The sequence below is a fragment of the Aspergillus ochraceoroseus genome (assembly GCF_002846915.1).
Source record: "Aspergillus ochraceoroseus IBT 24754 chromosome Unknown P175scaffold_3, whole genome shotgun sequence".
In the NCBI taxonomy this organism is placed as follows: Eukaryota; Fungi; Ascomycota; class Eurotiomycetes; order Eurotiales; family Aspergillaceae; genus Aspergillus; species Aspergillus ochraceoroseus.
This window is the reverse complement of record NW_024468478.1, coordinates 1,159,956-1,183,221: the sequence shown is the minus strand read 5'-3', so window position 1 is coordinate 1,183,221 and position 23,266 is coordinate 1,159,956. Positions and strand designations below refer to the sequence as shown.

Genomic DNA, 23,266 nt, shown 5'->3' with positions numbered 1-23,266 from the left:
CCCGCAGGCCAATCACCGCCGCAGCCGCCAATCCATCCGTGGATGAAGCTATGCAAGATCTCTTTTTGTGCGCTTTTTCCCCCTTACTAGATATACTGTGTGCGTGTGTGGACTAGCTCTTGCCCCCTTACGATTCCTCACTCGAAAATAATACCTCGTCCCGACCAAAAAGGCTCATCATATATCATACGCGTGATTCGCGCTATACGACACCGTCCTTTTCCCCGCATCCCCAGCAACATTAGCTGGATATGGCGAAGACTCCGCCAGAGAGCTCAAGGATAGAAGGACAATAATAGCGGCACGAAAAAGCAATTCCGCTAGCTATCCTTCATCTCTAGGGGTTAGGGCAAAATAAAAACCAGGAAAGGAAGGAAAGGCTGCCATGACCAGCAGTGAGTGTGAAACCATCCGATTCGGAACAGTGACAATATTTGTCTAACTAGGGTATTTTATTCCTTCGTTAGTGGTCGAGACCTCGTGGCCGCCAAAATCCCCACGGGATGCCCTTCTCAGCTCCCCAAGTGGTCGACGAAAGTATGAGGAAATGCAGCGCCGTCGAGAGAACCTCGGGTCCCCTTTGAAACATTCAACTACGACTCCGGACTTGCGAACCAAGGCCGCCCAACTGTTGAGCGATGGCCTGGACGATACAGAGGACGACGACGAGGATGAGGAAACGCTCCACTTGAAGCTAGCTGCGATCGAGGCACGACTTAAATTAAAGCAGCTACAGAGGAATCGCGGCAAAGCAGGCACCGGGCGGCCTGACAGACACGAGGGCGGGGATGCGCCGTCTAGGCCAGCATCATCAGGAGGCTTTTCGTCGCGGATACAAGATCAGCCCGCGAGGAATAAAGGTCCACGCGAGACAAATAGCCGCATCCAACCAGGCGAAGTTCAGGTTCCATTATCCCCTACTCGACGTGTTCCTGCACTAGCTGAGCCTGCGTCCCCGAGAAGGTATCTCCTTGGGATTGACAAAGGTCTCAAAGGCAGCGATATATCCCTCAGACGCCCGCCGAGCTCCCGAGGGGCTAATTCGCGTCCCACCAGCAGGCTCGGCAGTCGAGATGGGCCTACAGCTCACACAGGAAGCACGTCAGCATCTCAGTCGCATTCTTTCGAGGACAGACGAGGCAAAAGCTTTAGCGAACGGATGGCTGAAAGTCGCATCACCGAGAAATCCCGCAGAGAACGAGAAGCCCGAGCCGAGAGAATCCAAGCTAGTCGGAGCTCCGCATTCCAATACGACCAAACCGAGATGGAGGCCTTCAAGGCTGCCGCTGCAGAAAGACCTAATTCTCCGCCCAAACTACACACCAGAACTGGACGGGCTGAAAGCTTCAACCGGGACGATGTTCTAAGGTCATATAATAACCTTAAGCCTTCTTTGAAGAGAAGCAACACTACTCCTAGTTTGCGGAAACCGGAGGGAGATGAGATGAAAGAATCAAGATCACATATTCCCAAGCGTAGCCAAAAGTCGGAATCCACGTCCTTTTCTCCTCAGCCTGGGAGCTCTCGGCTTAACAGCTTCAACAGTGACGAAGCCTCTGGTGAGAAAGAAGGGGCCCTGGAAAAGGCTCCTGATTCCTCAAAGTTCGAGCCCTTCTCTTCCCTTCATCTCTCGAATCGCATTTTGCCACATTCATTCCTGGACCGAACCCTTGAAGACAAGAAGGTTCTCCGGATCCCTGACCTTTTGCGGATGATCAAAGGTCCGCCTTTTGAACTCCCAGACGATATCGATGGCGACTACGTTGTTTTCGGGATCGTGGCCTCGAAATCAGAACCTAAACTAGTCAAAGAGACTAAGAACGTCACTGCAAAAGAGACGAACCCCTTCGACGACGGATTAAACAACACCAGCCAATACATGGTAATCACACTCACTGACCTTAAATGGACAATTGACCTTTTTCTTTTTGACACCGCCTTTCCTCGGTACTATAGATTATCAGAAGGCATCCTGATCGCGATCCTAAACCCCACAATTCTCCCTCCCCCAAAAAACAAGACAGACACCAATCGGTTTAGTCTATCCATCTCGTCCTCGGACGACAAGATCCTCGAGGTCGGTTATGCTCAGGACATCGGCTTCTGTAAAGCTGTCCGTAAGGACGGCAAAACCTGCCAGTCGTGGGTTGATGGCCGTAAGACCGAATTCTGCGACTTCCACGTTGATCTCCAGGTGCGTCGCACGCAAGCGGGCCGCATGGGAGTGAACGGAGGAACCGGCATGTTTGGCCCCGGTGGACGTTCGGGCTCACGAACTGGCTTCTACGGTGGAGGAAAGAGAGGCACACAGCCCAAAGGAAACGGCCTGTTGAGAGCTGACGGCGCTCAATACGACCCCCAATCCGGTTCTCTGTACTACGTCGCGCCCAGTTTCAAATCCAGGAGTAACGGTGGCTCCTCCTTTCAGCATCTCCTTCCCGGCCAATCTGCTGCCAGTCTGATTGACGCCGATCATGATGACCCATTCATCGCAGCAGGCATGATGGCGCGAGGCGCGGACAGTAAAGAAGAACGCTTCCGGAAACGCCTGGTCGAGCAACAGCGTGAACGAGAACTCACACAGAAACTCACATCCAGGTCTGGAGGAGTCGGTGCGGAATACCTCCGAGCTCGAAATGACGAAAACATCCCCACGACAACCCATCGACCCGGGATGGGACCGGCACACAAGGCACATCATCACAAGATGCATTCAAGCGACTCGACGGTCCCCTCCTCGTCAGCTGTGAACGCTACCCCTCTCAGCTTCGCGGGATTTAAGAGAGCAGATACAGTGAGACTCAGCCCTAAAAAGCGTGCTCATGACGGCGACAGACCAAACGGAAGTGGGGTCAAGAAGACCCGGTTCATAACATCCAACGGCATTAAAGAGGCCGGAAGAGATAGCCTAGGAGGCAATCCTAATGCTGTAGCACAGAGAACCACTTATGATGATGACGATGACGACGATGATGGATTAGAAATCATCTAATTCCCTTCATGCATTCGAAACCAGCATAGCATGTTATGTTATGCCATGTCCTGCCTAGGAGCGTTCAATTCAATAACCTCAAAAAAAAAAAAGAAAAGAAAAAGAAAACACCAGACAAAAGCTACTATTATCAACAGGAGAAAGACCAAAAAAACCCTCCTCAGAGTATACTAAATACCAACCCTATACGTTTCGTTCTATTTATTCTATGATGAGATACCCATCACTTGTTCTACGCTTACTTGCAAAATAAGCATTCAACTAATGTATTCATTTGATTTTCCTTTCCCTTTCCTCTACTGTTTCCTACTTTCTACCAACCTACACTTACTACATACTACTTCCTTCCTTCCTTCCTTCCCAACCCAAAAAAAGAAATGAATCCCCAAGCCACTATAACGATTTACGTGGGGAATCAAAAAAAAAAAGACGACGACGACGACGACGACGACGACGACGAAATCCCCATCATGGATGATGCATGAAGATAAATGGATCAACTCTGAACATAACAAAGCTTTACTGCAATACATAAGACGACTAGGAGAGAAAACAAGCCATGTTGTTATGAATTATGCTTGTTGGCCTGGATATGAGCTAGACCAGGTGCTTGATGAAGGATACGAGGGGAATGAATGTGGATTACTTACTTATACTTGTCGTTCTTTCTTTCTTTCTTTCTTTCTTTCTTGCTTTCTTCCTTTTGATCATTCCAAGTGCTTTCTTTCCATGAGTGTGAATGGATGAAAGGATGAAAGTAGTGCTTAGTATTTATTTACTTGAATTCATTTTTATCCTTCTCTACATAAATCCTGTTGTTGGTCACTAGGGAAACATTTCAGTCCACTTTGGTTGATTTTTGAAAGCTACTGGAAGCTTAGGTACTCGACAGTATCAGTCTCATTCATGTTCATTGGATATCTAACTAATCGCAAGCAAACTATGTAATTGAAGGAAAGTGAGTCACTTCAAACAGGACACCTTCCAAAAGAACACACAAGTAGAAAACACCGTTATTCCCTCCCAGTAAAGCTCCGATTCCATCCATATTCCCAATATCCATCTCCAGATCCCGTTTCCCTTCTGGTCCGAATTCAGTCAACCAGGCGGTCCTTGTCTTGAATCAACGAAAATCGATGGTGACCGGATGTATTAAAATCCTTAACCGAAAATATTGGCATCCAGAAGAAAGTAGGAAAAAAAAAAAAAAAAAAAAAAAAAAAAAGGCAAGGCAAGTAAAAAGCATAAAAAGTTTTCAAACTCCGGCAATGGTATCACATAAAATAGAAATTAAGCGTGCCCAGCTGACTCCGTAAACAATCCGTTTGTTGACGGTGCGGCGTTCAATTAGGACGACGAAACGGTAGCCTTGTTGCTTCGGGTCTTCTTGGGAGCTGGGCCTCCGGGGCTACCAGCAGTTTCCGCATCTCGCTTCTTGGCCTTGGCGCCAATGACGGGAGGGGTTTGCTTTTTACGCAACCAGCCATCGAAAGGACTGATGCGCTTTCTCTTGGCTTCGGGCGCGGTGGGTGTTTGTGCGTGATCCAACCCCTCTCGTTTGGCTCGCGGCCGCAGAGAACGAAGCGAGGCACCTGGTGAAGGAGGGGTTGCAACAGTAGAGTTGAGCGGTGGGGTGACAGGTCGCTGTTGTTGGTCGTGAAGATTGGTAGTGCGATCAACATCGTCCGCAGCATCAGCATCAGCAAGAACGTGGTCTTCGATATCAGTGGCAGCTTCCTCATCCGCATCGTCGATATGGTTCTCTTGAGATGCGCGGTCATTCGCAGCGGGGAAGAGCACACGAGGTTTAATGGAAGAGCGAGTCAGGGGCCGAGGATTTTCTAAGATCGACGAATCTATCAAATCTGGACGGGACGCCAGCAAACCCAAGTCGTCGTCGTCGTCGTCGTCGTCTTCTACATCACTTCCGGCGTCATCGGTAAACTTGCGGAACATTTTCTTGCCTCGACTGCAGCAAAATCTGTTAGAACTGGTGTCATATGGCTAGTAGAAGGTCAGAAAACTTACAAGACATAAACCATTCCATCCTCACGGTCGAGTGCCTCGTTAACTTCTTTGTCACGGGAGCCCGTCTTGGGCCTCGCGGGACGAGTATATGCGACATTGGTGGCTGGCTTCTTGAAAAATGGGTTGCTTTCGCTTTCATCAACTTCGGGGATTCGATCGCGAGAATCAGTGTAAATCTGAATCTGAGGCTCCCCCTGTGAGGTTTCATCGGTAAAGCTATCCAAGGAGAAGCCCGTGTGCTTCTTCGCCTTCTTCTTTTGGGTGGATGGGGGGAACAGAGCTCGCGCGGCGGATCCAAGATTATCGACCGGCTTCTTTCGAGGCGTTTTGGCCGGGGTGGGCAGCATTCCTTCCGTCATGGTGGATCTAAAAGGATGAAGAGCTTGAGAGGGTTTCGTGGTGTTGAAGGGATCTGAGCTCTCCAAGTTCCCGAGTGATTGTGTTACACCGCGGGCCGACCTCTTCTTCCGAGGAGAGGTGTTGGGAGAGCCAGGGGGCGACAGTGTTTCAGCGTCGACGGGTTTCTGCTTCCGGACACTCCTTGGACCGGTTCGTGCTTGAGATGTTGGAAAACTAGGCGGAGGAGTGGTGCGGGATTCTGTGGAAGCTCGTTGACTGGCTAGTCGGGCTGAGTGACGCGTGGGGTAGGGCTCGTATTCATCATACCCAGTCCCATGTCGTGGAGTGGGAGGCATTCGCAGAAAAGATGGCGGCGGTGGAGTGGTCGCCATTGTGGAGGGTAGGGCAGTCGTAGAAACTGGATAATTCCCGCAAAGCTGGAAGGACTAGTCACACCACCAAACGGCAAAATTGCAAAACTCAAGAAGAATACCGGAGCGAGAGCGTTATAAGTCGTCCGATCGATGCGTAGATTTCACCAAGGGAGACAAAGGAAGGGAGAACGCGCGACTACCAAAAGCCGACCGAAGGGCGCGTTAAGGGTGATGTGACGCTACCGGGCCAATGTCCAACAACGGGAGGAACGATAAGCAACAGAATTCAAAGGAGAGGAATATTCCAAAGATCAATAAGAAAACAGGACTTGATAGAGATGGGAATGGGAGATGAGATGAGATGAAAGACTGGGGGGGAAGGGAGTTGGGCAGAAGGGAGAGAGAGAGCAACCAAGGGAAGTTGGACGTTGGACGTTGGAATGCGGGTTTCACCAGCCACACAATTAATTCAGCGCCAACTCATAGTGGAAAACTAAGGAGAGAGGCTGAATCGCCCCACCACTCAATGCGAAATTAGTATCAATTATTTGATCGACTCTGTGATTCTAACTACAATCATTGGATATTACTCCGTACTTCTTTTGAATTCAATTACTACACGTGTGTGGATTGCGTTTGTTTACATCCACAACACCTCCTCCCAAACCATGGCTCTCCACAGTACAGCTGAGGAAATGGAACACCTCCAGCTCTCTGAAGAAGACACTGAAGACCTCTGGGACTCCCCTTCGAAGCGTGGGAAAAAGAAATCAACACGGAAGCAGATCAAGCAAGAGAGCTCGCCTGTCGAACCTCGACCCGACCGTGATGAAGAGACTCTTTTTGATCGTCAGGAAGCCCGGGAAGCGGCCCTCCGCCACGAGCTCCAAAGTGTTCGGAATATCAACGAAGTGATTGAAAGCCTACTCGGAAGCCTGGACCGTGCAAAAGGAAACATGGAGGTACGTTAGACGCGTCATCTCGTGTACTGAGATGTCTACCAAGCCTAGAGGAACTGAATTAACAACCAAGCACCAGACCGTGTCGCGCACCGTAAACTCGGCCTCAACCCTACTCAATACCTGGACCCGAATTCTGTCCCAAACCGAACACAACCAACGACTGATTCTCAACTCCAACTGGCAAGGGGCTGTGCAAGATGTGGCCGACATGGAGAACGAAGAACTCCTCAAACAGCAAGCTGCAGAACGTCGAGAAAGGGAGCTTCAGCAACAGAGAGAAGCTGCTGCCCGAAAAGCAGAGGAGGAGGACAGGAAGAGAGCACAGTCGACAAGTACTAGGGGCACACGCGGGGGGACCAGGGGGGGAACTCGCGGTGCACTGGGAAAGACACCCAGTATTTCCTACTCCGGAACCAGCACCAGCAGAACGAGGAGTACCACGACATCATCCACATCCAGCGGGAAACCGTCTACTACAACCACTACAAGGAGACCAGTCAGTGGCATCGCGCGAGGCTCTGGGGTGACACGAGGCCGAGGCCGAGCATAGGGTAAAATAGCTGAATAAAGGCACCTTTTTTTTTTTTTTTTTTTCAATGTACACTACATTCAAAGTCGGATGTAAATTGAAAGCCAGAAATCATGATAAATGAGACCCCCAATGAAATACAAAATAGATGAATCCTCAATTAAATGTTTTGATGTATTAATGTAATGTGTCTGCCTCAGGCGCCAAGCCATCACCGCCCGCGCGACAACGCGATCGCGATAAGTAAGTTGTTGGTATATAAAAAGACATCGAGGAGCTTCACGCTGCGATAAGCTCTCCGCCTATTGCTACCCTTCCAACCTCCTCCCACGCGCATGCACCATGAATTTCGCTCCTTACCAGGACGAATCGCCCGAGGTGGAGCGCGCGTTCTCACCTGCTCTTTCGGATGCAAACCATTCTAGGTCTCCCGCCGTTCGATCCCCTCGCAATTCACCCCCAGTCCCCGGCTTCACCTCCGCAGGCGGTCTTCCGTCGCCTAACCAGTTCGCGAGTCAAGGTCATATTGATACCAGTGGACACGGGAACACAGGGTTTGGGCAAGATGTGGAGGGCGGGAGATGGAATCTAGGAGCGTTTGAAACGAGTCTGCCTATCCGGATGGACGTTGAAGCTATGCTGGCATATCTGCTTCTTCCTCCAGCAGGCGGAGTTTTTCTCCTCCTATTAGAGCACAAGAGTGATTACGTTCGGTATGTGACTCAATCGAGCGTTCTGCCTTTTGCCAGATTTTACTGATTGATATCGCGGTATAGCTTCCATGCGTGGCAGTCGAGCATGCTATTTACTGCCATCTTCGTAAGCTCCTCCCTCCTAACACCTGCTCATGAGCCTTTTCTCATTCGCTTTAGATAATTCACCTTCTATTCGCATGGTCCAGCTTTATCTCATGGCTGGTGTTCATCTGTGATCTTGCTTTGATAGCTTTCCTCAGCATGCGTGCCTATCGAGATGGTAAGACGCCGGTCCAAGAAAGCGTTTCAGCACCTCCAGCTCACGAGACTGACAGTTGATACCCTCGACCACTATGAGGTCCCGATTATCGGCCGGCTGGCCAACTCGTTCGTCGATAATGAGTAGGCTCTTCGCGTTGTCTGGAGCCTATACCCTGACTATCAGCCTTTACGTGCTGAAGGATGTTTAGGCTTGCTGCCTGGCCCGTAATCTACCATTGTACAGTGTGTGACTTGAATAGATGCCTAATGTATGTCCTCTCCTTTGCCCTATTGTTGGTGTATATAACGGTTCAGTTTCATTCCCCATTTATTTGCCTGTGACTCTTTAGCATGCTATAATGAATTGGATGTTCCTTGTCAACTTTACTGCTTATGAATTGTACATATATGTATATATATATATATATAATTGCTCACAAGGAATAGATAATATACTGAATATAATATTAAATCTGTACTGCCTAGAATCAAAAACACCCCTTCGCCTCTTCCACTCGAATAATAAACATTCACCCACGTATTCTCCCTCTATCCACTCCTACTCATTTGCCCTCTTTCCCTTGGGTTAATATATATATATATATATATATGTTTTACATGCGGACGGTAGAAGAACCAGTGCTATATCCCATCCTATCGAACAGATAGGTAGGCAGACAGGCAGGCAGGTAGGTATATAAATAAACCCAAACACTAACTGAAGAGCTCAATCAGTTTCTCAAATCTCCTCATATGATTCATTCCTTGAAGAATCCAAAAGAAAACACCCCCCTAAGGCCAAACCCCCATCACAAAACCATCTCAATCCAAAACGCCAGCCTACCCTACCTCTATCCCAGATCCCTCCAAGCAAAAACCTCCACTATCCAAAAGATCAAACCCCCCAAAGGCGAAAGCCAAAGAAAAGAACATGTGCCAAGTGCAAAGAGTCGTCAACTCGTGCGGTCACAGAAACGACCACGTCCTGATATCATGCTACTTCGCGAAGAACGCTTTTCCATCTCCGTCCGCTTCCCAGCCTGAAAACACCAACAACACCAGTGCGTCAGGGACTTCCACCGGAGACACAACGAGTCCTGCTGCTGCTATTACTACTGCGGCTGCTCTTGCTGCTGATGCGGATGCTGATACTACTACATCCTCGACCTCGCAAACGCAAAGGGTCCCAACCCAACCTCAGCCTCAAATGGCAGATAAAATCGCCAAGTCTGGGTTCGATGCGCGAACCGGGCCGTACTGCGTGTACGCCAACATTCGCACATTAGTTTCGCCCAGGGGCTTTATGTGTATGGTTCATAGCTGTGGACGGGCAGATTAGCGCAGTCTCGTGGGACTTTTCTATTTCCTTTTTGGGGTAAAAAAGAAGAAGAGGGGGGGGGGGGACCATATCGTTTGATGGGTTTATATCTCTAGATGTTATTAAAGGGGGCTGAGGAAGGAAGAAGGGGAGGGCGTGGATTCATGATTCATTCTGTTTCTATTCATCGGGGGAATGACTGTTACGGCGTTAGAGGTGTTCAGGTCTGATATGGGTAGGCAGGCATGTTATATTATTACTGTGATTCCTTAGGCAATTGACACACAGCGTATGAGGGTTTTGTATTGTTGTTCTCGTGTTACCTAGAAAGTGGTGATACTGCTTTGCTGGTAAATAGAATAGAAGACTTAGTTCAGTGAGGTGTTGTATATTACTATAGGATATCCATATTATACGGTCAAAGAGAGAAGGTCAAGAATCATTCTGATTGAAAGGGGCATTATTTCCATGAAAACATAGTAAAGAGATTAAACAGGCAAAATCACTAAACACAGAATAAAATAAAATTAATGGCCAGAAACGACAGGTAATATCGAGTTCGACGTAAGCAGATGTCGGAAAGAGCGAAGAATGTAGGGCGAAAATGGGGAAGACAAAAAACAAAAAAAAAAAGGGCAAAGCTGAGTGGTATCTACATCATGAACACATAATTGGACAAACATTTTCCTCGTCATAACTGGCTGTTCATGAAATTATCATAGGATGGGTATCATTTTAGATAATCTGCAGGTAGTTGCTCGGCACCAAGCCTGTTTTCATACGGCTGGTTGTAACTTCAGCTTCCCACCAGCCGTCATCCTGAAGGCGGATCACTGACAAGACGTCACCCTTGGTGAAGCCGAGTTCTTCGGGAATGGCTGCGGCATAGCTGTACATAGCACGGGCTAGAAGGATGAAAGTTAGCCATGGTACTGTGTTGAAGAAGGGAGGGGGGGGGGGGTTTAGAGTATAGAAGAAGAAGAATAAGAAGTGTAGGGTGCTCACCAAAGTGCAAGATTGGACGGCCATCTCGGCTGAATTGTCTTCCAGGGTCAGCGACTGCCAGACTCCTGCTCCGGGATCGGCTCCTCTGGCTTCCATTGTCTCCGTAGTACGACATCGGCCTCCTGGTGTCCCTTTGAGAGCCGTACCCATCATTGCTACCAGCATACATATCGGCTGGGTTGGAAAGCTGCAGTTCCATGCCACCAGCGCTCGAAGGTCGAGTCTGCTGACGGAACTGTGGCTGAGGAGAGACGGCTCGCGGCATTGAGGTTTGAGATGATCTCTTCGCAAAGTCGTTTGGTGAAGCAGCTCGTGACATTGTAGCAGTTGAACCACGCTTGGCGAAGTCGTTTGGTGAGACGGCTCGTGGCATTGAGGTTTGAGATGATCTCTTCGCAAAGTCGTTTGGTGACACAGCGCGTGGCATTGAGGTTTGGGACGATCTCTTCGCAAAGTCGTTTGGTGAGACGGCCCGCGGCATTGTACCAGCTGACCCACGCTTCCCGAAGTCATTAGGGGAGACAGCTCTAGGAGCCATGGTTGGAGATCCTCGCTTAGCAAAATCGTGGGGAGAATATGGATCACTTGGCCGTTGTGGAGGAGTGGAAACAGTTGGAGATTGACTGTACCGGGTTTTCACGCTGCTTGATTGATAGGTGCTTGGACTTGGACTTGCAGCTCGACTATATTGACTCATACGGGTGTTAACCCGGGGGCTGTTCACCTGAGGACTAACACTTCGTCGAGGAGCAGGCGACCGTGCACGTGGAGCCTCCTGGGGTGGCCCACTGTTACGCTTCGAGGGGCCGACGGTGCCCCGAAGCATACTCTGAGTCTGGCCGGTGTACTTCTGCGTAGTTTTCTGCATTTGGGCAGATGTGAACGCCGGTTGCGGGGCATCAAGACGCTTCACTGACGGGTCGTTATAGGCTGGTGGTGGTGTTGCTACAGAGGCTGCGCTATAGTTCGATCCAGGTGCTGAAGGTACAGGCGTAGCAATGCCGTGGTACCTGTCAGCTGAGACCCGAGTCGCTGACTGCTTTCCGGCTCCTTTCAGATCAGCCAGGGCGCGAGCGATGGGGTCTAGCTCCTCTCCTCCATTCTTCGCCGCCTGGGCTCCCTTCTTGGTGTTTTTATCCGGTGACTCGACATCAAACACATTGTTTCCGACATTGAGTTGGAAGTTTGCCCTCGGATCAACAGGCTCGGGGCTACCAGACAGTCGGTTATCTTGCGTCACATTGGCTACCTGCGGTGTTTGCATGTGGTTTTGAGGCGTTGGAGCTTTGATTGGGCTACTTTGTTTCGAAGGAGAGTCCCATGCCCCGCGAGTCGGCAAGCGAGACGGGCCAGAATTGCGGTCCTTTTCGTGGCGACTCTTACGGCGGAATGGACTATTGCTGAAGAATGCGCTCTTCTTCTTCTGAATCTGATTGTCTGCGGTCATCCCTGGGAGTGCCACGCCATTCGTCGGCTTAACGGGGGACTGCTTGCCGCTAATAGCTTCCTGGCTAGATATCGAGGTACTGTTGGAGACCTCACTCTGTGAATCACGGCTGGAAGGTCGGTAACCGCTGGCTGTCCCCGAGCTGCGCTCAGACGGAGGGCCGGTTCTACAGAACATCGTCATACCATCCGTTGGGTATTCGTTGTGGGGAATCGCCGCAATTTCGCCATGTTGGTTTGGGTCGTAGTTAGGTGGAAGCTGGCCTCCCCTACGAAGATCAAGTGGAGGTGTTTGCTGCTGTATTGGTGGCTGAGGTTGTGGCTGCATCGGCTGATGCATCGATTGTTGCATTTGCGGCTGTATCGGCTGTTGCATCGGCGGTTGGACTGATGGTTGGACTGATGGTTGGACTGATGGTTGGACTGATGGTTGGACTGATGGTTGGACTGATGGTTGGACTGGTGGTTGGACTGGCGGTTGGACTGGCGGTTGGACTGGCGGCTGCACTGATGTTTGAACGGCAGGCTGTGTGGGCTTTTGCATCGGTTTCTGCGGAGTGACGGTAGTCTCTCTGCTTGAAGGGGTGGCGGGTGTACTGTGGGCTGGGTTCATAGCCAAGTCAGGTAGCATTTCATGGTGGGACTCATATGTAGACGGCTGGGGAGAAGAACTGCGAAATGCTGGATTTATAGTGCGCTGAAATTGAGCTACCGAGTAGCCTTCTTCTTCGGAAATTTCAGAGCTTGAGTCGTTAATGTCTCCTCGAGAGAAGTTGATAAACTTTGGAGCATCGGGGATTTCCTGGCCGGTTCCCCTTTCCTTGATGAAGTGGATGATATCCTTCTCCACTTCACAGTTCTCTAGTGAAAGGCGAATCCTTTCGCAGGACTAGCAGTAGGTCAGCTAAGAGCTCGATTCGGGATTGCGAGAGAAGTACTCACTGCATCATCACTAACACACACTGTTGATGCAATGTTTGCATATGTCCAGAGACTGCTCTTTGTGAAATCAATTCTCTCTTCTTCAAGATCTTGGAATTTCTAGAGCACCGTTAGCATCATGTATGAATTGGAAAAGCATTTAGAGCCAAACATACATCGCATGCAGATTTCCATTCCTTGTTCCACCGCGTAGTAGTCTCCGCGAGCACTTTTATGGCAGAATCATAATCACTGCTGCTGGATGCTAGTTGTATCTGTGTCTTCTCCAGCTTCGCTTTGTTCTTGCGCTCCTCTTGACCCATAACCATGTGGCCTTGTGCTAGGTAGCCTTTGATCCTCAAGCAGTCCTGCTCGTATCGATCCCGGGCCTTAAAATTGGTTAGAATTCCCCTATGCTCACAGTGATAAGGAAGGCTCTGGACTTACCTTATTCACAGTCTGTGTCTGTTGGAATTTACTTTTGTGTAGACGCTCGATACCCGTTTGGACAATTTTCCTCCGCTCCTTTGATCCGCCTGCAAATGCAATCAACGGCTCTTCCAACTCTCTCTTCATTTGTTGTGCAATTGCGGCGTGGGCTTTTGCAATGGCCTCTGTCTCGCCTCGAACAATGTCAAAGGATGATCGCAGCGAACCAATATCACTGGACCCAAGGGGTTTGCGGCATAGTGTCAGAAGCTTGCGTGCGTACTCTTCTTCAATTGCGGCTCGGACTAAACGATGTGTTAAATCAATAGAACTTGGAGCCCGACCACGGTCAGAACCAAGGAAACGCACTATTGTAGAATGTTTTCAGTTCGTCGCAAGACACCTTGGAAGCATGCATGCGTTCCAGCATAGGTCCAACACCCGCGTCATCTTTTCCCCAGAAATTATTCGCAACTATACATCCAGGTAAAGTTAGCTATCTATAATCTGATAAAGAGCCCGAAGGGATCCATACAAGAAAGAGACACCGTGGGCCCCTCTGCAACTGTTCCCGGCATCCTTGTAGATATTATATTCGGTTTATTGTGTTGAGCTTCGGCCAGCCTTTGCTCATTTGATCGTCGTGAAACAGCGATACAGGAGCAACAAGGATGTATAGAAATCGCACGCAGTCACCGCCAGAAGATCGAGTTCACGGCCTGGAGGAGAAGAATGGAAACAGGTCTCCAGAGTACCCGGAGCAGGTGTATATGGATATGAAATTACAGAAGAAAGGTGCAGAACTGCACAACTTGAGCTGGATCTGCTGGAGTCGGTCGCATCATGGAATCTGGAATGGATGAGGTTGATATTTACCGCGCCTGTCTCTAGGGGCAACCGGGCCGTAGATCACGGGCGAGTCAGCGCCAAGTCATATACTTTTGCCCAACATCCGCCTCGTGCTTCCAATGTTGGGTCCAAATGATTGTGTTCTTGTGAAGAGGAGTCACTCTATATATTGTTTGAACTGCTCGATAACTTGTTTTTCTTGTGTCTTTGTGCTGTTCATCGTCCCAGCATTGCCGCTTCAAAGGGGACTCTGCTGACTGGATGATCACAACGCTTCCTTTCCAGGTATGTATCGGACAGTAAGTTATGTACGGATCTCATCTGAGCCAATTATGGAGTAGTAATGCAGTTCTTTAGTAACATAAGACTGGTTAGTTACACTGTTTTTACACTCCCGATATATGGAATGCGTTCCTAGATCGCCTGCATTGCTTATTGATACATAACTAGAGGCTGTGTACAGGGTTTGAGTGGAAGTACGGGATACAACCTTAGTTTCGAGGACAAAATCAATATTTTCAAGATATGGGCAATATCTTTCCGGAATTAATCCTGCATCTCTTTTATGTGGAGTTGTAGATGAGGTTGTGGAAATATACCAACAAAGAAGAGTAGTAGTTTACCATCTATCCATATATATTTTGGTTCCCGTATAGACCTGCAGATATCCACGTTGGAAATAAGCATACAGAGTACACATTCTAATACCAGGTGACATAGAAACTCTAGTTCCAGGGAACTGCCACATAAATAGAGGATTTCTATGTATTGGATATAAGAAATCACTCGGAAAGCATACTGGGTACATGGATGCTGCAGCGGAGATTTATCTGGTCTGGTTAGTCTTGCATATGATATGAACCTGAGGCCCCAATGACTCGGTGCCTGGGAAATCATGCCAAGAAATGACCATGACTAAGGAATTATATAAGCATACTGTCTGCGGCCATCACGTGCTTCACACGAACAGAAGCATTTGTTTCCCCTCAGGAGAGCTTGACGGGATAGTAGCTAAAGGAAAAAAGGGCCCCAAAGACCCTGCAGGATTGAGCTGGCATATTCACTGATAGCACCCCCCCTGGAAGCTGTGCTCATATCACATATAAAATTCCTCACCTTCCTTTCCGTCAGCCAGTCCCAGAGCTGGGCTTGCGGCTCCTAGCGCAAGTTACCTAACCTAAAGGCTAAACCTCAGGCATCTCTCCACCAAAACTACCGTCCACTCAATCTCGCTTTCTCTGCCCGTCATCACCACCCCATCGGAACTCCCATCCTCTGCCACACAGCAACACACATCCTTTCATTGCCATCGGTGTTTTTTCTCCCACGGCAAGGTTCTACCTTCTACATCTCTTTTATCTACCACAATATTTCTAAGGCTCATCTTCTCATTCACTATCGTCACAAATAAAAAAAAAATCTCCTTCACCCTCAGATCAAATGATCGCGTCTCCTAGATGACCTTCCCTCCCCCTCCTCCCTCCTCCCAATCGTCGATTGCTTCTGGCACCGATAAATCTTCTTCGACTAGACCTCTAAGGTCACAGCAGTCTGCTTGGGGCCCTCCCCTGTCCCAGTCTAGTGTTCGTCGGGGGTTGACACCGCTTGCGACCAACGTCTCTTCAGCCCCAAACCCCTCTGTCATTTCCCGGGGGCTGCCTCAACCCAATAGCCCTGGCCCCGGTGGTTCAATATCATCCCCTCTCACATCATCCTTCTCTGCCATTCTGAGCTCTTCAAGGGGCCATCCTGTTGGCCGGAGCGCGCCCTCGCCAGCCTCCACACCAGCGCCTTTCACCTCCTTCCAATCTGGCTCGCAACAACACCAGCAGCCACCCGGTCAATCTCTTTCTTCCCCTAAAGCCAGAGCCCACACCCCGTCGTCAGGGTCACATCTGGCTTCCACAGCGGGATCTGTTGCGGGTGGTGGAGGCACTGGGGGAGGCGGAGGCGGGACGGGTTCTTCCAGAGGCGCTACCTTCTCTCCATTGTTATCCGGCAATACTGTGAATTCCCCTACAGGGTTCCCTCCAGATAAATCGGGATCCGCGGCATCAGGAGCGGCTCACGCAAGTCAGTCATCGCTAGCAAAGATCTCAATCGCCCAGGTTTTCCTCTTACTGGATTCTATCACGGAGAAAGAAGGTCGAGAGAAGTGGGAGACAAAAGCCGCTCAGATCCATAAAGTAAGTCAATATTGCTCCTCAATCGATTATCCAGTCACTTCTAATACCCAGTAGCTGGTTGAGTCGAACGGAATGGAGGTCTTCTCTAAATATTTCCGACGCCTTCTTACAGGCAATGCCCCCCAAATCTTTCCAGGCGTAAATAAATCCGTTGAAAATGCAGGGAACTATCCACTCCTGGTTCAGGAGATGCAAAAAGTGTCCCAGGATATAGAACAAGCACAGAAAATCGCAGAGACTGTCGACACCTCGGACGGCGATATCTTCCGGGATTTTGACCTCTCGACTTTCTTGGATCATTTCAAACTCGATCCTCTCGTTAAAGTTGCGCTAGCGCTAGCGTTCAAGACTGCCAATAAGTCAGATCTACGAGCAAAAGGTATGAGATGTGTTGCCCGTTTATGTGGTACGTAGTTTTCTGACATTTTTTTTCAATAGCTGATGCGATTCTCTCGAACTCGATAAACCCATTTCTACAAAGCCTTGCGGCCCCGTCTGATGTGTCGAAGGACCTCAATAACTCCTTTATCGGAATGACAATTGAACGATTCATATTATACCCTCCTCGCAACTTTACTGACGATGTGAAGGCGAAACTGGTGTATGCTGCCAACATACGCTACCAAAAGCTTGCGGTGGATATGCCTTTCGAGGCTGCATCTGCCCTCCAAATGTTCAATTTCATAAATCCGAGATATACGTTGGTACGCCAGCTTCATTCCAAGGGACCGAAAGCGACCTCGAGCCCGGATGCTGTGAATGAGACAGTAGGTGCTGCTGGCCCTGATTGCTGGAGCGAGGAACACGTCGCAAGTGCGCTTCTTTTCCTCGTTCTTTCACAGTACTGGCGAGAATTTTCTCTGGAGACGTATCTCGCGTCTGTTCGGGCTCATTATGGTGAAAAGCAACTCAACTGGTCTCTTATTTTCCGAAATTTCGACCGGGAGGGGTTGAGACTGGACCCTCGACAATTCGCCAAGCTGTACGCTGTTCTTCTAGCGGTAGCCACGGAGGATTCAACCTTGGATATTCAGAAGCTTTGGGGTGGGGATTGGGAGCATCGTGACACCCAGATGTCTTTCCTGACAGCTTTTGTCATCTCCCGGACCGATGTCACCCGAATTCCTAACCTTCGTGCCACCTTTCCCACCGACTTCTTTTCTGACGGCCCTGAATTGGTCCGATTGCAAGGGGAACGTGCTGCAAAGTCACCTCTGCGGTCTCTAGACGCCATGAGGGCCATTTTTGATCTAGCGTTATTTTCGCAGGCTGCATGGGCTGCTACCGAAAGCCAGTTGCTTATCAAAGCGGTTGTCCAGTATGATTTGCCTGTTTTCTTGTGCTCAGCCCTTGCCCTTCCCCAGCCATGGAGCAGTGTACAGCAAAGCTTCGTCCTTCGGACTTTGATTGTCTTCATTTTGAAGCAAGAAGAGGGATATCAAGTCGCTCTTCACGGGGCTTGGCATCAAGATAGACAATGGGTAGCCGAACAACTTTTCACCACCTTCACCCAAGACCCCACTTCAACTGCTGCGATTTACGAACACGCTGTCGGGTATAACTGGTTGGATTACCTTCTTGGATACACCAATGGTCTTGCGATGGATCTCGCCTGCTACGCTCACCGCAAAGGGCCATTTGATCTGGAACAGTGGGTTCGGAATGCGGCTCAGAAAGGGCCTATGGATATGGGCAGTTTGCTCTCCAAATTCCTTAGAATTAAGGCCGAGGACGAACTTCACGTCCAGAGAAAGGAACAACCGGCTCCCCAGATGGTCAGCCTCTCTGTAAAGACTGTCTATACATTGCTCTCAGTTCTGGAGGAATACGTTGGAGATCGTGAAAATCTCACTCCAGTACAACGGATTTGCATCCAAACTTACCCTAGACTCATTAACTACGGCGAAGGGTTTGATGATATTATTGATGCAAATGGAGAAAATGGCAACGGATTGCCCGAGCCTGTCGACAAGCAGATGCAGGAGCTTTTCGGGAAAATGTATCATGAAGAGCTGTCTTTGAGGGAAATCCTCGAACTCATGAGACGATATAAATCATCCCGTGAGCCAGCTGAACAAGATCTATTTGCTTGCATGGTTCATGGACTTATTGATGAGTATCACTGCTACCACGAGTACCCGCTGGAGGCTCTGACAAAGACGGCCGTAATGTTTGGTGGTATTATCAACTTCCGACTTGTTGATGGTATTACTCTGAAAGTTGGCCTAGGTATGATACTGGAGGCAGTGCGAGAACATGAAGTGCATGATCCGATGTACAAGTTTGGCGTGGAAGCTATTGAGCAGTTGATCAACCGATTACCGGAATGGGCAGGTTTCTGTCATCTTCTTCTGCAGATTCCCAGCTTACAGGGTACACCTATTTTCCAGAAGGCGGAGGAAGTGCTGCACGAACAAGGCGGCCAGGTCCGCGATGATACCGGACGGGTTGATAACAATTCTGGTGGATCTATCGCGAATGGTACCGTGGATGAAATAGCAACCCCAGATGGTCCCAGCCGTAAATTTGTTTCGATCCATGTTGACGCTCCTCTCCGACCGGACCTTTATCATGATCCAGATGAAGAGGTGCAGGACAAAATATTATTCGTGTTGAACAATGTATCAGAACAGAACATTGATGAGAAATTGCAAGACCTCACCGATGTTCTACGAGACCCGCACCACCAATGGTTTGCCTCGTACCTAGTTGAAGAACGGGCGAAATTACAGCCTAATTTCCAACAACTGTACCTTGACCTTCTTGACCGAATCAACAACAGGATGCTGTGGGCAGAGGTTCTCAGAGAAACCTACGCTAGTACGTCCAAGCTTCTTAACTCAGAGGGAACACTGAACTCCCCCCCCGAGAGAGGCCATCTGAAAAATCTGGGTGCCTGGCTCGGCTCCTTGACCATTGCGAAGGACAAGCCGATCAAGCACAAGGATATTTATTTCAAAGGACTTCTTCTAGAAGGATATGACAGCCAGCGCTTGACGATAGTGATTCCCTTCACCTGCAAAGTACTGGTGCAAGCAACCAGGTCTACTGTTTTCAACCCTCCGAATCCCTGGTTAATGGACATTCTTGCATTACTGATGGAGCTTTATCACTTTGCGGAGCTGAAGCTTAACCTTAAGTTTGAGATAGAGGTTCTTTGCAAAGATCTTGACCTTGACCACAAGACTATCGAGCCTTCCGTCATTATCCGAGATCGCTCCGCACACATCGAAGATGCCCTTTCCACGGCCAATATCCCCGATGGCCTTGAAGCTTTCGAAGATATGACTCTCACCAGTATCACGCAAGGAATGCGCAATGAGAGACTTTCTCCTGCTGCTATTATGTCCACCCTCCCAAGCTTGGACAAAATCCTTGTTTTGCCGTCATCGGCAAGCAGCATGGTTGATCCTAATATCCTTCGTCAAATTGTTCACACTGCTGTGGAACGTGCAATTGCTGAGATCATTACGCCTGTTGTCGAGCGCTCCGTCACAATCGCTTCGATATCTACCGTTCAGTTGGTCTCGAAAGACTTTTCCATGGAGCCTGATGAGGAGAAGGTTCGCCATGCGGCTGGTATTATGGTGCGACAACTTGCTGGTAGCTTGGCCCTGGTGACATGCAAGGAGCCCCTCAAGGTCAGCATGACAAATTATATCCGAATGATTCAACAAGAGTACTCCGACCAGCCAATGCCAGAGGGACTAATCTTGATGTGTGTAAATGACAACCTTGACGCTGCCTGCGGTATCGTCGAGAAAGCAGCAGAGGAGAAATCCCTTCCTGAAATTGAAAAAGTCATCGAACCACAGCTAGAAGCTCGCAGACGTCACAGGGCGACCCGGCCTAATGAGCCATATATTGATCCATCAATGACTCGTTGGGGACTCTTCATCCCCGAGCCGTATCGCCAGACCCCAGGCGGGCTCAATAAAGAGCAACTTGCAATCTACGAAGAGTTTGCCCGCCAGTCTCGTGGCCCAGGAACAGCCCACGTCCAGAACGTCTCAACTGACTCTGGCCGCCAACTCCCCGACGTCCTTCAAGAACCCTATCCCCCAATCCCCAATCTGTCCACTCCCGCAGAGCAACCTGCCGTCCCTCACAGAACGCCCCAGCCTCAGCAAGATGCCCGACTGCAACAGTCTGGCCTAGTAGGAGCGTCATCTCAACTTAATGGGTTTCTTGAAGCACAAAACCCAAGAGAGAGAGTCGAGACTCTTGTTTCAGATCTCCAGCAGGCAGCTCGAAATGCCCCCGAGGAACGGGTAAGGGATCTTGGAAGAGACAGTGCTGTTTTGCAAGAATACAACCAGGCATTGCGCAGCATTCTGGCCTCCCCAAATGGCGAAGAACTTGCTCGATTGACGGCTCATAAGGCATGTGCAAGTCTCTATGCTCAAACTCAAAGCACTCTAGAGGTTGAGGTTCTTGTGCATCTACTCGCTAAACTATGTGATATGTCCTCTCTGGTTGCGCGCTCCACTTGGTCTCTCTTGTCAGAGGTTGAGGAGGAGCATGTGTTTAATGTTCCAGTTACCGTTGCCCTCATAGATGCGGGACTTATGGATATCCGCCGGGTCGATATGATATTGACCAGGCTGATCCTACAGAAGAATTCTGCTTCCTTGGATGTCCTAGCTAACTTGATGGACCGGATCCTTTTTAACGAAGAGCCTTCTGCCTTGAGGTCCGATTTTTCTGGAAGCCTTGAGGCCATGAGCCAATGGATTGCAGAGGATTCTGGTCTCACTACCGCCGACGAGATTATTCGAAAGTTGCGCGAATCTGGAATCCCCGAAGTTGTTAACCCACTTCTCAGCGACAAGGCGAGGGCGAAACGCGACCAGATGGAGTATATCTTCAGTGAGTGGATTGGCATATATAAGGCGCCTGGTGCCGTTGATCGCACATATTATTCCTTCCTCAAGGATATGGACCAGAGACAGGTAATGGATAACCAGGAAGACTCCGCTCTCTTCTTCCGCCTCAGCATCGATATCTCAGTTGCAATGTTTGAGCATGAGTCGCAAAATCCCAGTGGCAGCCTTGATGAAGCGTTCCTTTACATCGATGCCCTCGCTAAGTTGGTTGTTCTGCTTGTCAAATTCGAAGGCGAGGGCACGGGCCCTGTGAAGACCAGCAAATCGGCCTACTTTAATTCAATCCTATCACTTCTGGTGCTCGTTTTGAATCATCACCAAGTTATGAGGGGAGAGGCATTTAACCAGCGTGTTTTCTTCAGACTTTTCTCGAGTATCCTCTGTGAATATTCACTCAGCGGTTTACAACAGAGCGACCAGCACCAGGAGATTATGCTCGCTTTGGCTAACAAGTTCTTGTCTCTCCAGCCTAAATACTGTCCTGCTTTTGTGTATGGATGGCTTTCATTAGTTTCGCACCGATTCTTCATGTCTGGCATGCTCAACATGCCGGATCGGGCAGGCTGGGGGCCTTACTGTGAAATCATGCAAGCTCTACTCTCTTATATTGGCGAGCAGCTGAAAGCAGCAAGCATCTCATATGTTGCCAAGGACCTGTATAAGGGAGTCCTTCGTATTCTGCTGATTTTGCATCACGACTTCCCGGAGTTTGTGGCGGAAAACCATTTTCAATTTTGCAACGTTATTCCCGCTCATTGTGCCCAGCTCCGAAACCTGGTTTTGAGCGCTTATCCGTCTTCCTTCCATAAGCTTCCTGACCCATTTAGAGAAGGGCTGAAAGTTGAGCGCCTGGAGGAAATGCGCGAGGCACCGAGGATTGCGGGTGACACTGCCGCACCACTGCTACGTGCCAATATCAAGAGCGTTATCGATGCCGCTCTTCAAAACAATAATGCCTCTGATGTATCTCTTCAGCAGATATGTGAAGCTGTTTATGACCTAGTCAATAAGGAGACTGGTCTCTTCTACACCCCGATCAATGTCGATGTTGTTCTGCTGAACGCATTGGTGCTCTATATCGGCCAAGGAGCGGTTTCCGCAAACGCATCCAAGGGCAATACCCGTGCAGAATTTGAGAACTCTCCGCACTCTGCATTATTGGAGAAACTCGCAAAGACTCTCCGACCGGAGGCGCGATACTACCTCCTGAGCGCGATGGCCAACCAGCTTCGCTATCCCAATAGCCATACCTACTTCTTTAGCTTTGCAATCTTACGCCTCTTTGGAACAGATTATTCGGAGCAGGATGAGTCCGATATTCGTCAGCAGATTATTCGTGTGCTATTGGAGCGACTCATTGTTCATCGCCCTCACCCTTGGGGATTGATCATTACCCTGCAGGAGTTGCTTCAGAATGGAAGCTACGCGTTTTTCCACCTCCCCTTTATTCAGGCTGCGCCTGAGGTGAGTGGTTTTTAATTCCTAGTGGTAACTCGTGAGACGCCTACTAACCATCACTTTTTTTTTCAGATTGGCCGTCTATTCGACGCTCTCCTACAACACATCCAACAGCAAAGCCCCAGGGCAATCTCCTAAGCGATGGACTCATATCCTCCACGCTAGGTTTCTTCCTTAATGTGATATCTATTCATGCCTCGATCTCAATGCCCTGCATTCTGAGGGAATGACATCTCATGGTGTTCTGAAAACGCCATTCACGACACGAATTACTAAAACCCAAAACTCGGAGCTTAGGTGATATGAATTCGTTCTTGCTCTGGTTTCTTTCTTATTTGTTTTGCTGTATTTACCGTCATTTCTCGGCTGGGTTTCTGGGAGGGTAACGCATATTAGGACGTGGCAGCATGTTCCCGAGCTTATATTCTTTTCTTTTTGTTCTTATCATTTTCATTCTCATATTCTCTTCTCTTGGTGTCTTACCATTTGTCACTGTAGTTGCAGTGGCCTGTAACGATAAGCTATAAAACGTGATCTTAATGAGTTTTGTGATTCGCAGTATAATGGGATTGGATGTTGTTATGTCTC

The 23,266-nt window shown here is 49.2% G+C and overlaps 7 protein-coding genes across 7 annotated transcripts; 5 read left to right on the top strand and 2 right to left on the bottom strand.

Moving 5' to 3' along the window:
* Positions 1–547: 547 nt before the first annotated feature.
* On the top strand, positions 548–2,992 carry P175DRAFT_0508603 (Mcm10/DnaG-type zinc finger protein; the record flags this gene model as incomplete). Its single annotated transcript, XM_040898363.1, has 1 exon — positions 548–2,992. One exon carries the CDS (start codon positions 548–550, stop codon positions 2,990–2,992), a length of 2,445 nt encoding a protein of 814 aa, XP_040753061.1.
* A 1,196-nt stretch (positions 2,993–4,188) lies between these two features.
* On the bottom strand, positions 4,189–6,165 carry P175DRAFT_0477058 (uncharacterized protein). Its single transcript, XM_040895304.1, has 2 exons — positions 5,021–6,165; positions 4,189–4,961 (listed from the first exon to the last, which is right to left on the bottom strand). The coding sequence occupies exons 1-2, from the start codon at positions 5,749–5,751 to the stop codon at positions 4,340–4,342; spliced, it is 1,353 nt and encodes a 450-aa protein (XP_040753060.1). The 5' UTR covers positions 5,752–6,165; the 3' UTR covers positions 4,189–4,339.
* A 96-nt stretch (positions 6,166–6,261) lies between these two features.
* Positions 6,262–7,289, top strand: P175DRAFT_0477056 (DASH complex subunit DUO1). The gene is made up of 2 exons (XM_040895303.1): positions 6,262–6,695; positions 6,772–7,289. The coding sequence occupies exons 1-2, from the start codon at positions 6,402–6,404 to the stop codon at positions 7,243–7,245; spliced, it is 768 nt and encodes a 255-aa protein (XP_040753059.1). The 5' UTR covers positions 6,262–6,401; the 3' UTR covers positions 7,246–7,289.
* A 207-nt stretch (positions 7,290–7,496) lies between these two features.
* On the top strand, positions 7,497–8,638 carry P175DRAFT_0456518 (DUF4870 domain-containing protein). Its single transcript, XM_040894631.1, has 4 exons — positions 7,497–7,937; positions 8,001–8,043; positions 8,097–8,199; positions 8,255–8,638. Exons 1-4 carry the CDS (start codon positions 7,567–7,569, stop codon positions 8,323–8,325), a joined length of 588 nt encoding a protein of 195 aa, XP_040753058.1. The 5' UTR covers positions 7,497–7,566; the 3' UTR covers positions 8,326–8,638.
* A 473-nt stretch (positions 8,639–9,111) lies between these two features.
* P175DRAFT_0531184 (uncharacterized protein) lies at positions 9,112–9,519 on the top strand (the record flags this gene model as incomplete). The annotated part of the gene is made up of 1 exon (XM_040899849.1): positions 9,112–9,519. One exon carries the CDS (start codon positions 9,112–9,114, stop codon positions 9,517–9,519), a length of 408 nt encoding a protein of 135 aa, XP_040753057.1.
* Positions 9,520–9,881: 362 nt separating this feature from the next.
* P175DRAFT_0556620 (formin-binding protein HOF1) lies at positions 9,882–14,127 on the bottom strand. Its single transcript, XM_040900706.1, has 7 exons — positions 13,835–14,127; positions 13,669–13,773; positions 13,318–13,604; positions 13,047–13,259; positions 12,892–12,990; positions 10,504–12,838; positions 9,882–10,403 (listed from the first exon to the last, which is right to left on the bottom strand). The coding sequence occupies exons 1-7, from the start codon at positions 13,875–13,877 to the stop codon at positions 10,234–10,236; spliced, it is 3,252 nt and encodes a 1,083-aa protein (XP_040753056.1). The 5' UTR covers positions 13,878–14,127; the 3' UTR covers positions 9,882–10,233.
* A 1,270-nt stretch (positions 14,128–15,397) lies between these two features.
* Positions 15,398–23,237, top strand: P175DRAFT_0500547 (CCR4-NOT core subunit CDC39). Its single transcript, XM_040896980.1, has 4 exons — positions 15,398–16,334; positions 16,389–16,713; positions 16,773–22,684; positions 22,751–23,237. The coding sequence occupies exons 1-4, from the start codon at positions 15,606–15,608 to the stop codon at positions 22,814–22,816; spliced, it is 7,032 nt and encodes a 2,343-aa protein (XP_040753055.1). The 5' UTR covers positions 15,398–15,605; the 3' UTR covers positions 22,817–23,237.
* The last annotated feature ends 29 nt before the right edge of the window (positions 23,238–23,266 follow it).